Below are 21,930 nucleotides of genomic sequence, written 5' to 3'. Positions count from 1 at the left end.
TTAAGGTCACTGGGGTCATTAGATAAGGCAGATAGGGGGCGAGAATTAAGACAGGCTTCTATCTGTGCAGTAAGGGTACATAGCTCCTCAAATGTCAATAGCGCATTACCCGCAACTCTTCTCAAGTGGTACTTCATGGACTTGACAGCTGCTTCCCACAGTCCGCCAAAGTGTGGAGAGCTGGGAGGTATAAAGTGCCACGTGATGCCTTCCATCGCTAATGAATTCCTTATCTCTTCACAAAAGCTGGTTGAAAGGAATAGTTTTTGGAGATCCTGCATTCTTCTATTGGCACCAATGAAGTTAGTCCCATTATCACTATAGATGATGGAGCATTTCCCACGTCGAGCTATGAATCTCCTCAGGGCTGCCATAAAGGCATCAGTAGAGAGATCACTCACTACCTCCAGGTGAAGAGCCTTGGTAGCCAGACAGATGAACAATGCAATGTAGCTCTTCGTTGTCTGTTTGCTTCTTACATTTCCCCTCTTGACGAAGAAAGGACCAGCATAATCAGTTCCTACATTAAGAAATGGGCGACTCTGTTGCACTCTGGTAACAGGGAGCTGTCCCATCAGCTGTTCAGCTGTTGACGCCTTGAATCTAAAACAGGTGAGGCACTTGTGGATGACTCTTCGAACAACTGCCCTAGCTGTGGGAATCCAGAATCTTTCTCTTAATGATGCAATTACTAATTGAGCACCTGCATGTAAAAGCCTAATGTGTTCTGCCATCACAACAAGGTTTGTGAGAGCATGCTGGGGAGGAAGGATAAGCTGGTGCTTATTGTCATAAGGTAGTTTTGAATTTACTAGTCTTCCTCCTACCCTTAGCATTCCCTTATCATCTAAGAAAGGATGTAAATCTGCAATTTTACCTTTCCTTGAAATGCAACACTTAGAGTTGAGACTGGCTATCTCTTGAGCGTAACACACTTGCTGTGCAATTTTGATACAGGAGTGCAAGGCCATCTGCAGCTCTTGTGTACTTAATATCCCTAACCTCTTGTCTTGAGGATTGGCACTATTGTGAATAAATCGCCAACAATATGCAGTAACTCGAGTCAGTCGGGACAGTGACGAGTACTTCAGCATAAGTTCATCCCAGTTTGTACCTATCAACATAACTACAGGAAGTGTGCTTCGTGACTCAGGTAGTTCCTCTTCTGCATGGGCTGAGCTTGTGTCTGGCCATGATTCAGTGGGCTCAGTTAACCAGGATGGTCCGTGCCACCACAGGTTCATACCTCGTAGTTGTTCTGGAGCAACACCTCTGGATATTAAATCTGCTGGATTACAACTGGTAGGAACATGTCTCCATTCAGCCTTGTGAGTGTATTCTTGAATTGAAGAGACTCGGTTGGCCACAAATGTTTTCCAGCGAGTAGCAGGAGATGCGATCCAGGCTAATACAATGGTGGAGTCTGTCCACAGGTACAGCTTGCTGACTGGCAGAGACAAAGCTGGAAGGGTCTTGTGGAGTAGTCGGGCAAGTAGTAGCGCTCCACACAGTTCAAGTCTTGGTAGTGTCAGTTTCTTCACCGGTGCTACTCTGGATTTAGAACATAATAATCTGACACAGGTCTGTCCCCCTTTGTCGACAGACCGTACATAAAGACAAGCTCCATAAGCTTGTTCTGAAGCATCAGAAAAACCATGAATTTGTATATCAACAGGGGGTCCCTTACATGTGACTAACCGCTCAATATAAAATTCTCTTACTGCCTGTGGTTTAAAGTGAAGTTCTTCCCATTCTCTGACTAGTTGAGATGGTAGTCTGTCATCCCAGTTCAGATTGACTAGCCAAAGTTTCTGCATAAAAACCTTGTAAGAAATTACCAAAGGGCTGACCAACCCAAGTGGATCAAATATTGATGCAATAACAGATAAGACCTTTCGTTTAGTTACATGAGAGTCAGCATGGTAGAGACTGTCTGAATACAGATTGCCACAAATGAGAAAATGATCAGTAACTGGATGCCATAATAGGCCTAAAGATTTCACGCTAGTGCCTTCATCAAGACTTAAAGGCAGCTGGGTTTCCCTGTCCTCTTCTGAAACTGCTTCTAGTAATGCTGGGTGGTTTGAACACCATTTTCTGAGGTGAAATCCTCCACTCTCTAGTAAATTAATAATTTCAGACTGCAACTGAAGAGCATCCTGGATATCGTCACAGCCGCTTAATAAATCATCAACATAAAAATCTCTGCGAACAACTTGTGCTGCTCTGGGGAACCTCGATTCTTCATCTTCAGCAAGTTGCTGCAGGCATCTGGTAGCTAGGAAGGGTGCTGATGCTGTACCATATGTTACAGTTGTCAGTTCATAGTGAGAGGGTGGGTCCCTAGGTGATTCCCTCCAGATAATCCGCTGAAGTTTCCTATCATCTGCATGAACCATGACTTGCCGATACATTTTAGCAATATCTGCGGTGAAGGCAAAGGTATGCATTCTGAATCTTAGAATGATAGAGTAAAGATCCTGTTGTATTGTCGTTCCAACCATTAATATGTCATTCAATGAAATGTTGTTAGAAGTTTTAGAAGATGCATCAAATACTACCCTAGTTTTGGTAGTCGAGCTACTAGGCTTAAAAACTGGATGATGGGGTAGATAATAGCTTCCATCTTCATTCCCTGACTGAGTAGATGTATCCACCCTAACCATATGCCCCATCGCCTCATACTCGTGAAGAAAGTTAGAGTACTCGTGCTTAAGTGAGGGCTGCCTGCTGAAACGCCGTTCTAATTGAGTTAGTCTTGACATGGCATGATTGACGGAGTTTCCCAGAACCTCAGGTTTCTGCTTGAGGGGTAAGCGAACTATGAATCTACCTGTAGCATCCCTAGTAGTATTCTCTGTAAAATGTTTTTCTGTGGCTCTCTCTTCTCTTGTCATGACTCGTGACGTAAGCTCTTCTATTTCCCAGAACCGTTGTAGTTGGGTGTCTAACCTGTCCTCTGACTTCAAGAAACATGTAGTTAGAGTAGGATTTTTCTCTTCCCTACGATGGTAGTGTCCAGCAATAATCCATCCTAGTTCAGTGTCTTGAAGGATAGGATAATCTGGTGATCGAGTTCTGCGCCGAGGTTTCAGTAATGAAAAGAAATGTTCTGCGCCTATTAACAATTCAATGTCACCTGGCTGGAAGAACTTGGGGTCAGCGAGCTTCAAATCAGTGGGCAAGTTCCAATGCTCATGCTGAATGTAACTACTGGGCATGTTACCTGTGATACGTGGAAAGACAGAGCAAGTCATACTCACAGTGAAGTTACTTACAGTGGATTGCAATTCTAACTGAACACTGTACCTTGATTGAGAAATGGAATCATTTATGCCGCTTATTGGTATGGGATTCTTCATTTTCTTAAGGCCTAATCGCTGTGCTAGACTTTCGGTGCAAAGATTAACCTGGCTGCCACTGTCAAGAAGTGCCCGGCAGACCTGCATTTGCCCCCTAGAATCTAGTACCTTGACCATGGAAGTGGACAGCAGAACCCCTACAGGGTCTTTTGTATTGCAGTATGTGTGAGAGGAGTTGGATGCAGTTTGATGGGCTGTACCTCCCTCTCTACCTGATAGATTATGTAATGAGGTGTGATGCTTCCTACTACATAATTTACAACCACGTGATTTGCACTGTTTGGCAGAATGCTGTGTACGCAAACAGTTAAAACATAAGTCCATTTCTTTAACCCTTCTTTGTCTATCTTCCACACTCAGAGCTGCAAACTCTTCACATTTAAATATCGGGTGATTACCATGACAGCAGGGACACTTTATGAGACTGGTAGTGGTGTAAGTGTAACGTGGTTGAGTATCCCCTTGAGGTTTAGGTTTATTTCTGTCAGCTTGTTGTCTGTGCGATGGTGCAGTGTGCTGTGAGCTAGGGAAGTTCTCCAGAGCTTGCCGTTTATGCTCAACAAATGACAGCAAGTCATCAAGTGATGGAACCCGAGTGTCTGCTTGTGATAATTCCCAGTCTCGTCTAGTACAAGCATCAAGTCCTTGAGCATACAGTTGAGTCAAAATAACTTCATGCAATGGAATGTTAAGTTCTAGGGCCTTGAGTGCATTCAAATGACTATTAAAAGTGTTAGAGTACCTTAACAGTTCTGCGGCTGTTTCACTGGAGACTGATTTTAAAGTTAAGAGTGCCTTAACATGAGTAGCTGCTATTAGTTTCTTGTTCTCAAATCTGTCCTTCAACATTTTCCACGCTACCTCATAATTTGCCTCTGTGATGGGTAAATTTTGAATTAACTGGCTGGCTGGGCCCTTGAGAACAGATGCTAAGTAGTGAAATTTCTGGACACTTGGCAGATTATTGTTGTTATGAATCATAACTTGAAAACTGTCTGCGAATGAGAGCCAGTTTTCGTATTTTCCATCGAAATGTGGAATGTTAATAGCCGGTAACTTTAAACTCGCGACACTGCTGACCTGAGTTCTTCCTGAATCTACCGTGTCGCGTGATGACTCTTCAAGGTTCGCTATTATTTTACTCATTTCGCCCTTTACCTTGTAGTATTTGGTTTCGAATTCGGCACGCGCCTGATCATGAGCTTGCTCGTTTTCAGCGTCTCCTAATTCTAATTCTGACTGCACGTCATCAAACTTCGACATTAATGCACTCATGTCTTCGTATCGCAGTTTAATTTCATGCGAATTCGAATGCTGTTGAGCGATGAAATTTTCAACGAATGTTTCCGAGCGGGTAAGTTGCGCTTTAAATCGCGACCTCTGCTTAAGAAGCTTTTGCCTTGTTGAAGATTCCATGATGGAGGGGGTAAGACAATAACAAGGAGAAAAGGAGAGCCTTAAATGAATAGTACTGACCTGCCTTCAGTTAGTTTACCTCTGGTGCTGGAACATCGAACCTGGGACTGCCAGATGATGTCATTGAAGTGAACTTCCAAGTATTTCCATGTTACTGTAGAAACTAGTCGTCCATACTACACGCCACGCTGCTTTCACGAGGTCCTCGTGGTGTAGATAATCCGGCCCGGTAATTGGACCATGTTTTGAACGTAACTCACTCACTTGATTAAATACTAACATTTATTACATTTAAGACACTTATATAACACATTATAAATACATAATACTGAGTATTGATGGGCAGATGGCCCCGATAACATTCAGTCACATGTTCTCGTGTCCTCTCGCACGAGGCACCCAAGCATAACAGTCTCTCATCCCCTCCATCCACACCACTTCCGGCTGGGTGCTGAAGGGTGCTGCTATCTGTCCTAAAGTGGTAGCGAGTAACTAGGTGGTCTAGCCATAGCTAGGCCGGAACACAAGGTTTGGGCTGGGAAGACTTGGGAGAAAGGAGACGAGCTGCTTGACTAAGTGGTATGATCCGATCTGTCAGTGGGGAGATGGCGTGGGAGGGCACCAGTAGACGAATAAGTTTGAACGGTGTCTTTAAAATGAGGAAAGATCACAATATGAAGATAAAGTTGAAATTCAAGAGGACAAATGTCAAATATTCGTTTATAGGAAGGGGAGTTACGGATTGGAATTACTTACCAAGGGAGATGTTCAATAAATTTCCGAATTCTTTGCAATCATTTAAGAAAGGGCTAGGAAAACAACAGATAGGGAACTGCCACTTGGGCGTCTGCCCTAAATGCAGATCAGTAGTGATTGATTGATTGATTGATTGATTGATTGATTGATTGATTGATTGATTGATTGATTGATTGATTGATTGATTGATTGATTGATTGATTGATTGATTGATTTTAATTGCATTTTAATCAGTACAGCTTTAGTGAACGTACGTCGTTTCCTCTACCTCATCGCGTGGAGCACTGTAGTCGCCTCAGATGAAAAATATAATCAAGGCTTCGCGACTGGTATACGGTTTTACTACGGCGTCCAAATACTTTTCTTTTTTTCTTGAGGAGGTAGGTTTGGGATTAAGACCACTATTTCCCAGTCACATGTCCTACTTAATATTTCACTTGAGTCACTTAACGATACACTCACATCAGAAATAACCGTTTTAGCCACAAGTATACTGGGTTATATGTAATAAGAGAAAACACTATTCTGTTCTTCGTGAGTAGAGCCATACAAAATATTACACTTGAGGAACTTTTGGAATACATAGGGATCCTTATGGACTTTAGCAAAACAAAACTAAAAAACACTTAACTAGGATGTAACAAGAGTGAAACGCTAGGGTCGTGATACACTCTCCGAGAACGTATAGAAGTGCCACTTCTCTGCATTCCGGAAAAACAACTGAATTTCTATAGCGTAATTACAATTTGATTTGAGTGTCGTCAATATACCCGTTAAGAATAGTGATGATGTGTGGCGAAGGTTGTGATAGCAAGACTGAAAGACGAGTAGGCAAAGGTACGTGTAATCTAATTAATTTCTGCATTAAAATTTCCTGGTGTCGTGCGTATTGGGGGCATTGGAAAAATAAGTGGTCGCTGTCTCCATAATTATGTCCACAGGAACAAGCTGAGTCATTCTTGATATGAAAACGGTGTAGGTACACAGGGGTTAGCGAATGATTGAAACGTATTCTAATAATGTTAGTAATGTGACTTCGCGTGTACTTACCGTTTGCAAACCACGGTTTTATTGGGATGTTAGGATGCAATTGATAATAGTATTGTCCTTTCGTACTAGCTGATAGACGCCATTGTGTGTGCCATGCAAGCTGAGCTTCATGTTTAATATGTGGGAAGATATCGGAGACCGGAATTTTGATTTGTAGTAAATGAGCGGTATCTGCACTTGCTTCTTTGGCTGCTAATTCGGCTATATCGTTACCTACGTGCTGACTATGCCCTTTTATCCATAATAACGTTATAAAAAAGCCAGACGCCTCGAGTTGGAAAAGAAGATATTTAACATCGTATACATACGTATTTTGACTTGGGGAGAAAGATTGTAGAGCTTGTAGCACACTTTGGGAATCACTGAAAATATTTATTTTTCTGTAATTCAAATGCTTGACATATAAAAGTGCTTGGTATATGGCATATAGTTCTGCTGTAAAAATGGTTAAACACGTGTCGAAATACTAAATAAGCAAGACTGCATTTTAATAGTACATCTATAGTTTACGTACGTCGTTTCTTCTTCCTCGCCGTGTTGAGCGCTGTAGTCGTCTCAGATGAAAGATATAATCAGAGCTTCACCACACGTATTCGGTTTACTTCCACGTACCAAAGTACGATCCCTACATGGTAATAACTAAGAAATTTATAGTTTTAAAATCTTTAAAAATATGAGATAAAGTGTTTATTAGTCATCATAAATAAGTGGTTTTTAGTGTTGTGATGTAAGCGTCCGTGGCTCAGACGGCAGCGCGTCGGCCTCTCACCGCTGGATACCGTGGTTCAAATCCCGGCCCCATGTGAGATTTGTGCTGGACAAAGCGGAGGCGGGACAGGTTTTTCTCCGGGTACTCCGGTTTTCCCTGTCATCTTTCATTCCAGCAACACTCTCCATTATCATTTCATAGCATTTATCACTTATTAATAAATATCACCTTGGGAGTGGCGACCCCATTGTAATACCAGCCTATATATGTTTCATTCATTCCATCCCTGACGCGGTCAATGACTGAAACAGGTTGTAGGTTTTCATTTTCATTTTCAGTGTTGTAATGTATTTCATACATGCAGTTTTGGAACTGGGCGTTAGTTAAATACTGAGCCCAATCAAGTATCAAGTCATGGAAGTGGAAGGAGAAGATGAAGAAGAAGATGTTTTCGGTTTTACTACGGCGTCAAAATACAAAATAAGCAGAAGAAGAAGTTACTCCCTTTTGTATATAGAAATAAATTATCGTTGATAATGCCGTTTGCTTTTGGGTTTTTAACCATAACAAAGCAAATCAAACCATCAACTTTACCTGAAATCAGAAATATTTACTTCTGAACGGATTCAGTTTAATTCAGTGACTGGTCCTTTACTCTTGATAATATTAATGCTGCGACATAACCTTATGTGCTGAGAAAATTTTGAATTAGTTTGGTGTATCATTTTCGGTGTGTATTAACTATTTCAGTTGCTTTTTACTCGCCATATCTAACCGCGACAACGCAATTAGAGCGGAATCATACGTTAATTTCAATTCTTTGTATTTAGAAGTGTATATACATTTATACCGGTACTCGTATGAGTTCCTTAAGTTTATTTTTGTCTCTGTGAGAGCACTCGTGATTATAGCAATGATGACTTTGTTATGTAACAAAACCTACAGTATTGATATCCTCAGTTCATAGTTCATTTAGTATTGGACAGTTGATTTATCAATCGTAATGAAAGGAAATATATTTCGAGCTGTTATATTGGGTGCTCCAGGATCTGGAAAAGGAACAATTTCGTCAAGAATCTTGAAGACTTTTGATATGAAACATCTTTCCAGTGGGGATATTTTGAGAGGTCACATATTGAACAAAACAGGTAAAATTTGTTTCAACGTTATGAACCATTTGACCATCTAGTGTAAGATCGCCCAATATCCTCCCGACATGTGAGACGTTTGTAAGAACAGATCGGCCTCCTGGTTCAGAATGTCTTTAGTTGGCTGGGAATATGACTTCAACTTTAAATGTTATTTCTAAAAGGAACAAATAGTAGTAATATTGCAAAAGGGGTATTAGGCGCTATAGAATGGAACAGAACCTCCAGACTGTTAGATTTTTTTTTTTTTTTTAATGCTGAGCATAAATTACTGATCGTACGTTGTCTGTATTCGTAATTGGTTTCCCATTGGCTTGCGAAGATGCTTCTGACCAGGCGGCGGGGTATCAACATGAAGTGAATTTTCGTACTCTAGCAATTAAGGCCCCAAGGATTCTGAAGGAGTCTTTGTCGACCAATAACAACGCCGGGCTGAGTAGCTCAGACGGTGGGGCGCTGGCCTTCTGACTCGCAAGTTGGCAGGTTCGACCCTGGCTCAGTCCGGTGGTATTCAAAGATTCGCATATACGCCAGCTTCGTGTCGTTAGGTTTACCAGCATGTAAGAGAACTCCTGCGGGACGAAATTCCGGCACCTCGGCGTCTCCGAAAACCGTATCAATAATATAACATTCTTATTAGTAGGCCTACTACTAGGGTCAAGATTTATAGGCACTAAAAACAGTTAAAATGGGCAGGCATATCGGCACTAAAAAGAGCCTAAGTAGACACCATTATGTAAAATAGGCAATGATATATGCTTGAAAAAATTACTCGTATCTGTTGCCATGAAGAATGTTTTTGTGTTGTGGGAAGGATCTCAACATCACATCATGTGAAGTGGTACTTTTACTATTTCTTTCCACTCTGTATTTCGTTGCAGGACCCTATCAAACTTTTCCTTGATAGCAGCTACCTTCCCAGATGTTTGTTCAAGACTTCTCTCAACTTCTTTCACAATCGTAATAGACACTATATAAGGGGCATGCCACTTCTCTCCAACTCTGTAATGGCTCCCGGCAGCTTGGTGAAGTTGCCTTCAGGAATGCCAAATCTGATCAGACCGATGGCAGGATATGACTTTCTTGGCTTCTGTTATATAGATAATATCCTCATCATACATAACCTAAATTATATAGCGTTGCAACAAAACAGCTTGCCACAATACGTAAATTAATAGGTCTATGAATGTTACAACGAAATGTGACCGTAGTCCTCAGTCACAAAAAGAAGGGACCTCCTTACCGGTAGCCTACTTTTAAGTTTGACAGTAGACTACCCTTCCATCGATAGGGAAGTTGGGATTCTCAATGATCCACTGCTTCAGCCAGTAGGACTTGAAATATTTTTCTTTAGGCATTGCCTGACGCACTTCTTCAGAAGGGGCTACGACTTAGATGTTAGGCCCCTTTAAACAACAACAATAATAATCATCACTTCTTTAAAGTAGATTTCAACAAGATCTCAAGTCAAAGTGTCCAACAGTGCAGCGAGAGGGTGGTAAGGGATATTGGGGTGTACAACATAGTTCGACATTGATTGGTTCTCTCCTATCATCTTAGGAAATGGGAGGAGTTGAAGGCTTCATGGTCAAATTGTTCCTTGTTTGTCCTCAAGTAAATTCCCCAAGCACTGTTTCTGGAGACTTCTGAGAATTCTCCTTTTAGTTAGTGGGGTAAACATATGTTGAGAAACGAGGAAACAATTCTGTAAGCCACACCTGCTAGAATATAATGCATTGGGAGTAAATTGGATTCTTCAGGAGACTGTCAAAAGGCATTAAATAAGCAATTATACTACAAATAGGCACACCCCCCTGAAATAGACATTTATAGGCACAATGTTTGTTTGTCCAACCCTTGTCCCGTTTCCCTACGGGGTCGGGTATGAGGTGAGATGAATTTGTCGTGGCGGTTTTTTATGACCGGATGCCCTTCCTGACGTCAACCTCATCAGAGGAGTTAATGAGAGATGAAATGAATGACGTGATATATGATAGTAGGGAGAGGGTGAAACCCGGTGCCGGCACATAGCCTACTCCTGTCGAATAGCACCAAGGGGTCTGCTCAAGGTTTAACGTCCCCATCCGACGGACGAATCACCATCAACAGCGTCATATGCCCTCACTCCATATGAGCACTGCGGAGAGGTTTGGAATTTAATCCAGGCTTTTGGCACGCAATCTAGTGATTAGAAATTGTATACCACCACCTCCCCTACCCTGCCGGCCAACATTCTGATGGTGAAAATTTTTTCGACCAACGGGACTCGAACCGGCTAACCTCGGTGTTAGACCGTTTTTAGACTTCAGCGCCTTAACGATCATGGCCACCAGGCGAGATACATTTATAGGCACAATAAAACCATAAAATTCTTGCTAAGTAAATCCTAAAACGGCCTTGTATCTTAAAAGCCTACGTTTCCATATACAGGAATCAAATAGGCAAAATCTCATCCCTAATTATGACCAATAATCATTAGGAGTTGTAATTCGGTTCATTTATATGAGCAATCAGTAATTGAGAAATTTGAAAAATATAGTGTTAACAGTACCTTTTTACGCTAATTGATGTAATTGCCCATCATGGCATTCTTCACACTGAATTGTATTTAGTTCCTAGCATAGGAATTGCCTTAGATTTCAGTCAATTTTGTATTGCTTTTGTCCTCAGCATGCTTGAGCTACATTAAGTCTGGCATTAGTACTATATTTTATCTATTGAGTTGGCATTTGTAAAAAATTGCCTTCCTTGAGTTTACAAAACTTTGTTGAGGTTCACTGTGTCCAGCAGTGAAGTGTAGTTGGCTCGACATTCAGCCTGCTGGCTGAGTGGCTCAGACAGTTGATGTATTGGCCTTCTGACCCCAACTTGGGAGGTTCGATCCAGGCTCAGTCCGGTGGTATTTCAAGGTGCTCATATACGTCAGCCTCATGTCGGTAGATTTACTGCACGCAAAAGAACTCCTGCGGGACTGAATTCCGGCACCTCCAAAAATAAAAAGTAGTTAGTGTGACATAAAGCCAATAACATTATTTATTATTGACTTTCAACCTCTGTATTCAAGATTGAGGGATTGAAGGCAGGCGCAATCAGGTGGCATTTAAGAGTGCTAAAATGTGAGAGACCCTTGTCAGGATATTTAGTGGAGCAACAAAGAACCACTTTTCAAAATTCTGTCACTTCAGCATCTCATTATTATTATTATTATTATAAAATCTCTGTACATTTATGATTTTATGAGCCATATTAAAACAATTGATTTCATCCTAGAGAATGGGCCAACTGTGTGTGCCGATGAAGGTCATGCGCACACACGCTTTCCTTCACCCAGGGTTGCCATATTTCTCAGATCAAAATTTGGGACACTGACATACTATTATTCTTTAACATTTAAAAAATCCGCCCCCCCCCCCTCCCAAAATAAACTTTGTTCAGAAAATTTAATTTGAAAACTAAAATTGTATGTTCATTTGGATTTTCTATCAGTGTTCTACGTTCAGAATCAAATTTGTTGTATCCAGATAAGGACACAAGATTTCATAGGTTTTCGAGAAATGAATAATTAATAGAATAGGTAATCTACAGACTCATACAAATTATGCAAACCAAAATTAATACATTCATTTGCATTTTACATCATAAAAGAGGAATAAACATTTTTGTTTGAGTTTTTGTGCAAATTTGAACAATACAAATAGGCCTATGTAGCAATCTTATTTAAACATTTCAGATAATCACCTATTTGCATTGTTGTAAAACTGCAGTGTTAATTGAAATGTTCTAGCATAGATTAATCAGGATATTTCACTTCACATAGACTCAATGCTTATCAAATGATACAATAGTTATATCTTGTTGAAAGCTTAAAGCATGTAAAAATAAAATTATTAATAATTTTCTCATAGAATTTGAGGTAAAATAGAAATGTTGCCTTCAAAATACAAGAAAATTCTCATTCCATAATTGGAATGACTTACAAGGGACACAGGACATGTTCTTTAAAAATAGGGTTGTCCCTTAAAATACAGAACATCTGGCAACCCTGCCTTCACCAGTGTTATAGCAAGTTCCTTACCCTTTCACCACTGTATGTGTTATATCAGCAGGTGTTGTGTGTTAAGTTGAAAACTGCTCTTCTGAGTAAATGTGACAGATGAAAACCAGTGTATCCTTCTAGAAGGTCAACGTAGCAAATTATAATGTAGGCCTACTGTATGAATAGCACAGAATAACACTAAAAACAACGTGAAATGCAAACAACTCAAATCACATCTGGTATGAGGGCATCCTATGATCTGTTTTAAGCGTGATATAAATCGACGAACTGAAAAATAAAGAGTTCGCTGATGGCAGTTTTATACCGGTTCAAGTACGTGTTTATACACTGTTCGCTCACTGCATTACAGTCACATCATAAAACACTTAAGTTATAAAAAATAAATGTGAACATTTTATATTTCCATAAAATATAAATATGAAAATGTAATATTCCATTAATTCTTTTTCTTATTACTTTCATATATACCTTAGTGTGCGTATTCATTAATTGCAGCCCTTTTTTTGTGTGTGCCTGTTCTCAGTTTTGTGAATGATTTCAAGAAGAAGGAATTATAGGAGTAATTCAGAATTAAATTGTAGAAAAATGCCGTTACTTTAACACTATATAGGCTATCACTTCACCTCACTAATTCACTTCAGTTGTAAACATTTCATATTTCATCCATCACTTGAAAAATTATTATTGTTACTCTCAGTGTTCAGGTTTCCCACTGTTCTCTCTATAGCTTCATCACACAAGTTCATACTCAAGAAATCTTCATCCTGCAGTTTCTTAGCCTTACTTGTGCATTTCTTCCATGCATAAACTGTGATTCTTTCAAGGGCATATTCCAATAGCGTTCATACATCATTTGATATGGAAGTTCTGTTTCTTTTGGCCCTATACCTCTGTTGAAATTAATTATATTGGGTTATATTAGTTATATTGGTGGAAGGCAAATAACTTCACGTGCAATTTCAGTGTCAAATTTGTTAAGTTTATAAATCCTTTGTTGGTTTCTGTGCTGTTTCATGATAGACAGCAACTCGGCCGTAGTTAAGGTCTCGCAGTGCTTTTTTCTTTCGGTCATTCTGGAATATCTGACTTCGTGTGTTTCTTAAAAAAAAAAAATTAATTTCCATTATGAGTGGTAGTTCACATTGTTTGCAACTGTCGCATAGTATTTGCAGTCAAGCATAACTTAAAAATTTATTAACTTCTGAACCAGTTTGGTAAACAATTAACTATTCGCCTTTCCCTAAGGGAATCTTCAAACCACCTGAATTTGAGGAATCTAACAAGATATGCAGTCTTGATCCATGTTTCATCCAAATAACAGGTCAAAATCTTTCTGGACCGTGTTGGTGCGACATGAAGCAAATTGTAAAAAAAAAAAATCTTTCTGAACCTGAGCTGGCTTAGACCTACTAAAGACTACCACCTGTTCGGGTAAATCGTGGGAGAGATTTATCTGCATTCAACCTGGCTAGTGACAAATAACCATGGTCTAACCCATCATGGATGTTTAGCAAAGATACTCTTGAAGGGAGGTGACAGATCTTTGGGCTAATTAACAATAATAATAGCACATAGCTTTGTCATTCGAAAGTATTGCATATCATTTTTGTTGTTTCACAGTTGGTAATTAAATATATCGGTGTTGATTTCTGGGAGTGATGCCATGCTGAATTAGTATCAGCCAACAGCAGTGTTTCTTCACCTGCCTACTTTGGAAAATATCTGTAGTTTAATGGCATTTTCCTGTAGAACAGTTACTTCGTAGGGTGGGTTGGTAGGTCTTCAGCAGTGACAATGAACACATATCTCTCGTACATGTCACAAGAAGTAAGATTTATAAGCTTCTGCATCCTAAGTTATATATTACCATCAGTGTGACAATACTGCACTTCTACTAGGAAATAAGGTATTTTTTGAAGTCGTTCTTGTCAGTTCATGACTTCTCGTGATAAACTTTTTTTTTTTTTTTCTTGGTGAGGGGGAATGAAGGTTCAAGTGTTTTAACTGCTGAATCATTTACTGAAGAATGTTCTTCAGATCATAATTTGTGAACAGTTTGCTCAGACAACCCATATGCATCAGCTGTTGGTTTGTGTATGAATAAAAGTCACCTTTTGGTGTTAACATTTCATGAATACTGAGTGTTTCCAAATAATAAAATTGTAAATATTATTCACGAGTCGCTTCACTGTATGCACACATCAAGGATTTCGCCAGCCATAGTAAGTTTGGCTGTGGTGACTGATGCTTCAAGAGGCAATATGAGATCAGCCTCTCTTAAGACTAATTGAAGGGGAAAGGAAAATTTTGGATGCATTGAAGAATTAATGATTGGCAAAAGAAATGGCATCAAAGAAATCATGAAAACCTCGATAGGTGGTAAAATTAAAGACTCCGTAGGCTTCATTAAAAAACACAAAACGACTCAGAAGTGAATCAGAACGGACCAAGGGAGGTTGATAGAGAAAATGACAAGAGAAGTATGGCACAAGTAAGTGGGAGCAATGCCTACACAGAGTTTAACACTATAAATTTCCAACTTGGAGACCGTACTGCAAGTGACCATAACACTGAAGAGTATTGTTTGGAAACATACATCAGAAAAGTTTGTTGTGCCTGTAGGCGATAAACAGTGCAGCTGGCCAAGAAGGAGATGATGAAGAGAGGGCCTTAGAGTTGGGCTGTTTTGTTGAGATTTCCACAAATGTCACCAATCCTCATAATGGTTCTTTATTGTTCTCCACTGCATATCAGATAAATGCTGATGTTTTAAGTTATTTAGGCTACAGCTGCTGAATATAATGCATAAGTGTTAAGAATGACATAAGGGCCTATACAGCCATTCTTTTTTAAGATTATACTTCTGTCTTCGCCGGCCCCGTGGTGTAGGGGTAATGTGCCTGCCTCTCACCTGGAGGCTCCGGGTTCGATTCCCGCCCAGGTCAGGGATTTTTCTCTCGACCTGAGGGCTGGTTCAAGGTCCGCTCAGCCTACGTGATTAGAATTGAGGAGCTATCTGGCGGTGAGATGGCAGCCCCGGTCTCGAAAGCCCAGAATAACGGCCGAGAGGATGCGTTGTGCTGACCACACGACCCCTCGTAATCTGCAGGCCTTTGGGCTGAACAGCGGTTGCTGGGCAGGCCAAGGTCCTTTCAAGGGTGTTAAGTGCTGTGGGGTTTGGTTTTTTTTTTTTTTTTTTAATACTTTCGTCTTCATTATTTCTTACCTGTCACTGTCTTGAGGGATGGTAAAGTGTTGAATTAGTCATCCATAACTTGGGTCTGTATTTTTAGGTTTTTATGAAAGCAGTTTTAGCATTTTTTTAGGGTTTTAAAATTATTTTAGCCTTTTATAAAAAAAATTCATGAATATATAATTGAACTGCATATAATTATGCTTATCTTCTGTTGCGTTTTATGACAATTTATACTGATATTTTACAACTCTTATCTTGTGGTAATTCACATTAGTACAACTATCCCACCCTTATAATGTGTGTTAATGAAAATGTATCATGCATTTCAATGTGACACTAACATTCACGTACACTGACTCGTAAAAAAAGCGAAATTTTATTTCATTTCAGCAATATAGATCTTAACTTAAATAGTCCATATTAAAGTTTAGTGCAATAATTGAGAAACTGTTATTTTTTATTTTTTTTAACACGACACTAACACACCAAAGGTTTAGGAAGGATTAGGAAGGAAGTGACTGTGGCCTTAATTAAGGTACAGTCCCCATCATTTGCCTGGTGTGGAAATAGAAAACCATGGAAAACCTTCTTCAGGATGGCCGACAGTGGGATTCAAACCCATCATTTCTTGAATGCAAGTCACTGGCACGCGAACCTAACTGCGCGGCCAACTCACTTGGTAGGAAAATTATTGATCATGATAATCACAATAGTGCACCAATACAAATATAGAAATGTTGAAACCTGGAGCTCTGTACTGTTGTATGGTAGTCCATTTGTCCACTTGTTTGCAACAAATTTCCATTACCTCAGTAATGGGTATTAGCACCTGTAGTCACAGTTGCAGCTGTGATTTGATCAGGCATGCTCAGAATGCAATCTTGAATGTTCTCTTGTAGTGTGATCTCCCATACTGCCTGGAGTGCAGTCTGAAGTTGAGCCAATGTGTCAGGGGAATGACACCTAGCACTTCACCCAAGCATATCCCAGATATACTCTGTTGGGTGTTGGTCGGGATCACAAGTAGGCTGCACCATGTGCTTAATCGCGACTTTGTCCAGGTACTTGTATACACAGACAGCAACGTGTGGATGAGCATTGTCATGCATCAAGATAAAGTTCTCTCCGATGACAGGTGCGAAAGGCACCACATGATCCGCTAAAGTTAGTGTATTGGTGGGCTGTCAAGACTCTTCTTCTTAATGAACATAAGCTCTGTTCATGCATCATTTGTAATTCCAGCCCAAATCATGACAGTACCTCCATTGAATGGTGTCCTTGCAAAGAAAGTGCAAGGTGAATAGCATTCCCCTGGCTTTCTCCAAACTCTCTCCTTTCTATTCAGTGCCCTCAAACAGAATCTGGATTCATCCAGTTTCGATGGTTGTTGGCGAATTGCGGTGCTTACATATAAGCAGAGGTCCTGTGGTGGGTCTCGGGAACTGTAAATCCGCTTCATACATCCTCCTCCTTATTGTCCTTTCACCAGTGTTCATACCCCATACTTGCTGCAAATGATTTCTGACCTCAATAGATGTGTGTTGATGACGAAGAACTTCCTTTACGAGCTGATCTGTAGTGCTTCTCCTACTACCAGAACCAGGCCTACTCTTGTAGATATTGTCCTCTGTGTACCTCTTAACAATTCTGTACACGTCAGAACAAGACGTGCCTATCACGTCTGCCGCATAGCTTATACTGCGCCCATCCTCCAATAATGCCACAGCCCTTTGTGCATTTTCAGAAGAAAGAGCCGTTTTTTGCCAACTTAGAAGCTGGACTAACTGTTGTAGACAAACCAGAATATTCACAAAAAGACAAGCAGCGTGAGAATTTGCAGCAATCAATCTTAACCTCCCAAATGCAAATGAGGAAATATTGTTGTGATTGTCACATTCAATAATGTTTCTTGATTATTGCACTAGATGGGCTAATTCTTTCAAGATACATTGCCATATTGTTGTAATGTCAAAATATTATACTCAGTTTGAAACAGACCAACATTAAATTTTCTCTGAAATACGTAGTGGGTTTTTATTTTCACGGTGAGTGTTAAAATGGTGTTTGCTTTTCTGAACTGTTGCTGTACACAATTAGCCACATTTCTAAGTTTTTGTGAGTGAAACGTTTTCTGTTCACTCTTAGTATATTTTTGTGGAGTGGGAAAGACCTTTTGATGGCACAAGATGTCATTGGTGCGTATTTCACAGATGCTATTGCTTATGATCCCCAAGGTAAATCGTTTGTGAACTCATTCCCCTGATAATTGCACTCACTGTTCTCATCATTTCAAGAATATTTACTAGCTAATTACTATGTACTAATTTACTACGCTAGAGTAATAGCTGTCCGCAAGCCGGGGCAAAGATCAACATGATTCCAAAACTATCGACCTTCCCTTCTATGCTGCCTTTATGAAGTACGACTGATAAGTAGATTAGATCCCCTTCTCTTCCTACTGATCCTAGTATTTCAATGAAAGAATTTTGCTCTGTCTCCATGATGCCAATAGCACCTTCCAGTGACCGGGAAGCAGAGTCTAGCCGTTGAATTGAAGCTGGAGGATGCTGACAATGCATCTTTGAAAATGTCAGGAAGGCGACATTGCACATTGATTCACTTGAGTTGAAAATATGAGGAGCATCATTTCAAAACGTATTAAATGCACTCGAGGCCAGAATACGCTTTGATACAGATTCCGACCAATTATGATATGCTCTTTAATGCTGTTTGGTTAGATCAGGTCATTTCATATTCTTTCCCACAGCAATTTAGTGCTGAAGAAACATTTGGATTAAATCATATTATGTGCACCACAGTGAACGGTTCAAAACACATTATGTCTACGATATGTTTTCCAGCCCGCATTTATCCCGCTCTTTTGTTGGCTGTTCCGCTGTTTTTATATCATATTGTATAGTGTGGTGTTGCATGCTCGTGCATTTTTGATCACCATGGAGGGCTACTCACCCCTAGGAGAGCATTTGAAAGTAAGTAGAAAGCAAATAAGAGTTAAGAGTTGCGAAAACTAAAAGACAATGCGATCAGGAACCTCGGTAAGTAAACACTCCTGATGTATGTTACGAATTAACATTATCAGTGAAATTTGTAATGTCAGTGTATTAGATGTGCTATTCGCATGGGAAAGATTGCATAAATGCATGTTTTTATACATTGCATAAGCTTTTCTTCCCATAGTTATTAGTAGTCCTACAAGGACGTGAATGATAACATGAAAGTCTTTATTTTAGTTACTCGAATCGAGATCCACATTTAATCATATGATATAAATTTCATGGTGATCCGTCTTGACAATTGTTATACTTGATAGGGTGAAATGGGTCCACCTATTCAGTGCAAAGGCAAATGATATAATATGACTATATTTTCACAATAGTTATATTATCATTACAGCATTAACTTTTCACCCTATCAATTAGGCGTAAACATAAACAGACTCCACAAAATGTTTAATGCAGGTGTTCCTGCGGACTTGAAAGTGAAAAAATGGTTCTCCCAGAATATTTTACGTTCACAGTTCAACATTGGATTTGGAACGTTATCCACCATAATGTTAATGTTGTAATCTATATAAATAAAATTGTAGGGGGTCCGCTGTCTGTAATTTCTTTTGTTTTGCCAATTTTTCAGATATTTATCCGTTCTAGGTCAACTCAAGACCGAATCGGTGGTTTTTACGTTTCGTGTCTGTTTGTCTGTCTGTTTGTCTGTTCCACCATCACGTCGAAACGGCTGGATAGATCTCAACCAAACTTCATATTTAGAGTATAATCATCCCAGGGAAGGTTTCTATATGCATATAATTTTAAAATCTTTGAATACACGGGGGGTTTATAGGAAAACCAGAATGGTTTTTCCACCATCACTCCGAAACGGCTGGATAGATCTCAACCAAACTTCATATTTAGAGTACACTCATCCCGAGGAAGGTTTCGATATGCATATCATTTTAAAATCTTTGAGAACACGGGGGTTTATAGGAAAACCATAATGGTTTTTCCACCATCACGTCGAAACGGCTGGATAGATCTCAACCAAACTTCATATTTAGAGTATACTCATACCGGGGAAGGTTTCAATATGCATATCATTTTAAAATCGTTGAATAGACGGGAGGGTTTCTAGGAAAACCAGAATGGTTTTCCTCCATTTTCTCTTATACTATCGATTTTCTGTAAACTTTGTTTACCATACGTGAAACGTCTCCTCATTATAAACAACTTTCGTTATGTTCATAATTTACCTTACTCTTCACATGACGGAGAAATTTACAATTTTCCGCTGGTATCATGCTCTGCATTGAGTGACCGACAGACCGACAACGAACCTACAGGTTACCATGGCAACGTCTCTGACTGCATGCCAGCAGGGAAGTAACGTATTGCCATTTTCCTCATCATGTTTTTAAATTCGTGGTTGTTCCTTGGGTAGAAGGCAAGAAAGGCGTCAATCGCCCTATCTGCGGGATATTGGCGGAATATCGTTGGATGTTATAACCGCCCTCGAATAGATTAAGTAATAACACCATTAGTCATCTTCTTATTATTTGTTTACCTAGGAATCACTGGACCTAAATTTCTCCTCTGTTACCGCTTTATTATATCCATAACTCACACTAGCATAATTTATTGAGGGGCATTTGATTTTCCAATACATTAACTTGGCATTTACATATTTGTCGTTATCCAGCTGTCCTCAGTTATAATCCATTTTCTATTACTTTCAACTTTCTTAACTGTATTATTTTCTTCCTTAATTACGCCGTATGTACGCGAGTGCTACAAACTACTGGATGTATTTCCACCAAGACTCATATTTAGAATACACCTGTCCTTGAGAGGTTTTAGGGCAAATATTGTTTCTAAATCCCTGAACTGACTGGGGGTTTATACGAAACCGAAACAGCGATTTTGCACTTCCACAAAATATACACAACCAACGTTAATTTAAATCTACATGCCTTGGTAGAAATTAATTTCTAAACCTTTTTTCTCATGTGCATCATTTTGATACGAGGATTAATAAGGTAGATATCATTAACGGACCGTTTTTCTGTACAAGTCCCATCGGACTTAACTCACGAGCGGGTGCGTGTAAAGCGTATTCCTTACAACTTGAAAACTACTGAAGACATTCGAACCAAAATTTATATTTAGCATCCTCCTGTCCAAAGGTAGGTTTTAAACATAAATAACATTTCATGTTCCGGAATGGACTGGCAGTTTATAGGGAACCGAAATGGTGATTTTACTCTTCCACGATATATACAGAACAAGACCAACCTGACTGGAAATCGACCAAACGTGATGGAATTCCACCTCTAAACCTTTTTTTCATGTGCATTTTTTCGTCAGGAGGAATAATAAGGGAGATATCATGAATGGTCAGTTTTGCAGGTTAAGTCCAGCGAACATAGCCCAAAAGGTGTTTTACATGGAGCAGATTCCTTATCTATATAAATCAAATCGTAACGACTGTGTGCCTCTACACTGACTATTTTGGCAAAATTTTCGTACAGCTTTCCGTTTAAGGGGTAATAATGACCATCTGCATAATTTTTGGTTTAGTTTCCTGAAAGTCCTCATTTTTACCCGCCTCGCCCAAAATCCAGATTGCGGCATAATCTGCCAGAAGAAAAAGAAGATAATTGAAATTTGACAAAATTATACGTTTTAGCCTGTAACGAACGGAAAACATCCAAGTTCATTAAATTTTTCACTTTTTATCCCCGAAGAATATCGAAATATGCAGGCAATTTTAATGATGGTGCAGACCTTCGGAAATTCCTATCACATAACAGATTGCACAATCTCCGTTCAATTTGGAATGATCTACAACCTTGGTCTTATGACTTTTTGCCGTATCTGTATCCCTTTTACGTTTGATTTTTCTCTATTAATCGATGTTAAGTCAATTTGGAATTTTCACATGCATAATTCATACTTTCTATTACTTATATGAAATACAGAATCATCAAACTCTTCACGAAAATTGGCCCACCCAGTAGCCATATGTGAGCCAAATGCTATGTATGTAGCTGTCACATAATTATCCGAAAATTAATGTAATGTGAGATAATCTTACAAAAACGTTACCCTGTTCCACGTTTCTAACTCAATCTGACCCAAGAATAGATGACATATCATAGGACCAGCCATTTAGGCCAGTAAATCCGGCGTGTCTGATGGTATAATCCTTTGTCGATATGACGTACA

The 21,930-nt window shown here is 39.6% G+C and overlaps 1 protein-coding gene across 1 annotated transcript in view; it reads left to right on the top strand.

Annotated features, from left to right (window-relative positions):
* The first annotated feature begins 8,196 nt into the window (after positions 1-8,196).
* Ak3 (Adenylate kinase 3) overlaps positions 8,197-21,930 on the top strand; it is a 127,840-nt gene continuing 114,106 nt past the window's right edge. Inside the window, exon 1 of the mRNA XM_067139283.2 lies at positions 8,197-8,441. Within this exon, the coding sequence (XP_066995384.1) occupies positions 8,297-8,441 (145 nt within the window). The 5' untranslated portion in view covers positions 8,197-8,296. The remainder of the gene's footprint in view (positions 8,442-21,930) is intronic.

Source organism: Anabrus simplex, chromosome 2, assembly GCF_040414725.1.
Source record: "Anabrus simplex isolate iqAnaSimp1 chromosome 2, ASM4041472v1, whole genome shotgun sequence".
In the NCBI taxonomy this organism is placed as follows: Eukaryota; Metazoa; Arthropoda; class Insecta; order Orthoptera; family Tettigoniidae; genus Anabrus; species Anabrus simplex.
The sequence above is the reverse complement of the archived record's forward strand: the minus strand, read 5'-3'. Positions and strand labels throughout refer to the sequence as shown.